A 2,770-nucleotide genomic window follows, 5' to 3' on the forward strand; every position below is an offset into this window, starting at 1 on the left:
CCTTTATGAAGAGTAATTTCACGAGGCAAAGGTCGAGAAATATCTATATTGACTCTGGCTTTTACAATTTTGCCATCCCGTACATTGCATATTTCACAGGCGAGGACCTCCCCTATCTTAATACCTAAATGCTTCCTTAAAAATGGATTTGGAATTCCACGGAATTGAATCCAAAAGGGAACAAATTGGAAATCTGAAGATTTGTATAGCTATCCACTCTCCTAAGGACGTAATAATACGAGAAATTTCTTATACTGCCAAGGGGATCCACTCAGTATTTTGAACATTTCGAACTCATCATTGAAAAATATTTATAGAAGACCGGGATGATCTTCCCAACTGAAAATCCGACTCCCCGAGCGTTTGTCATAACAGAGTGAAAAATATTCAATTTAAATTGCTTGTCTGTAACTACTCTACAAAATAGAGACATTTGATAAACGTCAGATGTGATGACAAGATCATCATCTTCTAATTCTAGGCTTTGAGCAATGTTTTGGGTTGGTGTGGTGAAAGGAATTTGGGTTGAATTACTTTGGTACCAGCAGGCATGTCACTTAAAGGTGCGGCTGGATTGCTAAGAACCTATAATAGCAAATTTTTGATAAATTACTTTGACTAAATTAAATGAATAAACAACAACATGAATTAGAGTTGAAGATAAAACGATTGTCAAAGATTTGAATTAATTAGGAGACACAAGAGTTTCGCTATATGCAACTACTGAATAACAACGATTATTATCTGTCTGTAAAACAAACTGATAGTGTTGTCTAGTAATGTTGAATATAGCTATCCCTACTGTATCTAAACTCATTACAATTTGATCCTTATGGAGAAATCCAAGCGGCATCAAGTAACTGCGGCATTTGAATTCATTCGGAAAAGACATTTTTAACACATACCAAGATTTCTTCATTCCGTATTCTCTCATCTTCCACACATGTAATGGATCCATAGGTGAATTTCTTATCCCTATACAAAGGTAACCATCTACAGCAGACATAAAATTAAAATCAAGTATATTATAAGGAAGAGGAACCTCTTTGAATATCTCGTCTACCAAATCGAAAGATAAAATCACACTTTGGTCATTGTTTTTCCTTTTAACATGCCAATGTGGGACTCCATTCGCTAGAGTAATAGCTGGTGTGATAAGTGATTTGGACTCGTAGGGGAAATGGCAATTTTTTGTTTTCCAATAAGACTTGTTCAGATCATAAATATCAACTTCAATTGAAGTATTTTGCTGCCAACGATAGGACACTGCTGCCACAATTTTGTAATTGTGGTTCAAGCTATCGTAGCCCAGTCCAGCCATAGCTACTGTGTTGGATTTAGATCCAGCGAAAATCTTTCTATGAATTTTTTGATACTCTCTGATTGTTGGATTCCACAATATAAAATTCTCCAACCAGAATGAAACACTTGTTAATAATAAACCATGACATGAACCAAGTAGGCTAGGAAACAGAGAATTTCCATAAACCTCCATACCAAAAGCTTTCTGAATCTCGACAAGTTGATGATCATCATCAACAGTGCTCATAATGCGAAGTGAAAGGGATGGATGCAAGGTGTGTGTGTTCCTGACTTGGATCGTTCCGTACTTCTGACAGGGCCTTTGATGTTGAAGATGCCGATGGCAAAACTGTGGATCCGAAATCAACGAAAACCAATCGCTGTGCACTGCTTTAAATCGAACTAATGACTTGGCGGGTAGTCTACACAGAATTTCGACTAGCAAATCGTGCCGTATACTGCTATTTTCTTTCTTCTCCTTCCACTTGAACAATTTGCATAATATTATCATGTTAATCAATCTGCAATAAGAAAAATCATATCTATACTTAATCCCAACTAGGTATAAGCCTGCAAATTCTCCAATCTATGACTACTTATAAATTTAGACTAATATCACAAAGATAAGAAAATTAACATGGAATTAATCAAGGACTAAAAGAAGCAGAGGCGAGCAAATTAAAGGAAACGTTACCGATGCAACGGCTGGGGTGGGGGAGGTGATGATGTTGCGCCGCTACTCTTTTTTTTTAATTGTTATAATTAATAAGCTCCCTCCGTTTCATTATATAGGAAGTCCATGTTTAACTATAAGGTCCTTTTGTTGGGTTAATGACGTTTTTATTTGTAAAATTAAACAAAATTCTTAAACTAACCCCAGATTAAAAAAATTTCCCCATTTATATCATACAGACCGCGGAACACTTAAGCGGTTTTGGGTAAACCGCGGAAGTGTTCCGCGGTCTGCACATGTGGCTCCACCTGGATGCAGGTGGAGCCACGTCACTGTAAACCGCGGAAGAGTTACGCGGTTTACAGTGACACGTCACCGTAAACCGCGGAACTCTTCCGCGGTTTACAGAGGGAATTTATTCCCTGTCAGAGGGAATAAATTCCCTCTGACCGAGTGGTTGTAGACCGCGGAAATTTTCCGCGGTCTACACCACTATAAAAGGGGGAACCAACCCGTTCCCCCTTATATCACAATTTGAGAAAAAAATTTTATAGAGAGAGAGAGAGAGATATGTAGAGAGAGAGAGAGAGATAGTAGAGAGATAAAAATTTTAAATCGGGGTATTATTGTGGAGAAAATTTCGCGGAGTCGGTTTTCGTGGCGAAATATTATTTTTTGGCGCATTATTGTGGAGAAGATTTTGCGGAGTTGGTTTTCGTGGCGGAATATTATTTTTTGGCGCAGAATATTATTTTTTAGCGGAATTATCGGGTGAGTCTTTAAAATTTATAGATA

The 2,770-nt window shown here is 37.5% G+C and overlaps 1 protein-coding gene across 2 annotated transcripts; it reads right to left on the minus strand.

The window, feature by feature from the left end:
- Positions 1–500: 500 nt before the first annotated feature.
- On the minus strand, positions 501–2,085 carry LOC130014450 (F-box/kelch-repeat protein At3g23880-like). 2 transcript variants are annotated; one of them, XM_050374341.2, is made up of 3 exons: positions 1,997–2,085; positions 906–1,823; positions 501–585 (listed from the first exon to the last, which is right to left on the minus strand). In XM_050374341.2, exons 2-3 carry the CDS (start codon positions 1,811–1,813, stop codon positions 558–560), a joined length of 936 nt encoding a protein of 311 aa, XP_050230298.1. In that variant the 5' UTR covers positions 1,814–1,823; positions 1,997–2,085; the 3' UTR covers positions 501–557. The 2 variants fall into 2 exon arrangements, with proteins under 2 accessions (XP_050230298.1, XP_050230296.1); XM_050374339.2 differs by lacking the exon at positions 501–585 and having other exon boundaries at positions 649–1,823.
- Between the last annotated feature and the right edge of the window lie 685 nt (positions 2,086–2,770).

Source organism: Mercurialis annua, linkage group LG4 (genome assembly GCF_937616625.2).
Source record: "Mercurialis annua linkage group LG4, ddMerAnnu1.2, whole genome shotgun sequence".
NCBI lineage: Eukaryota > Viridiplantae > Streptophyta > Magnoliopsida > Malpighiales > Euphorbiaceae > Mercurialis > Mercurialis annua.

Bases quoted from the DNA above. Each gene is read 5' to 3' on its own strand.
- LOC130014450 (XM_050374339.2), bottom strand. From the start codon at position 1,813: ATGATAATATTATGCAAATTGTTCAAGTGGAAGGAGAAGAAAGAAAAT.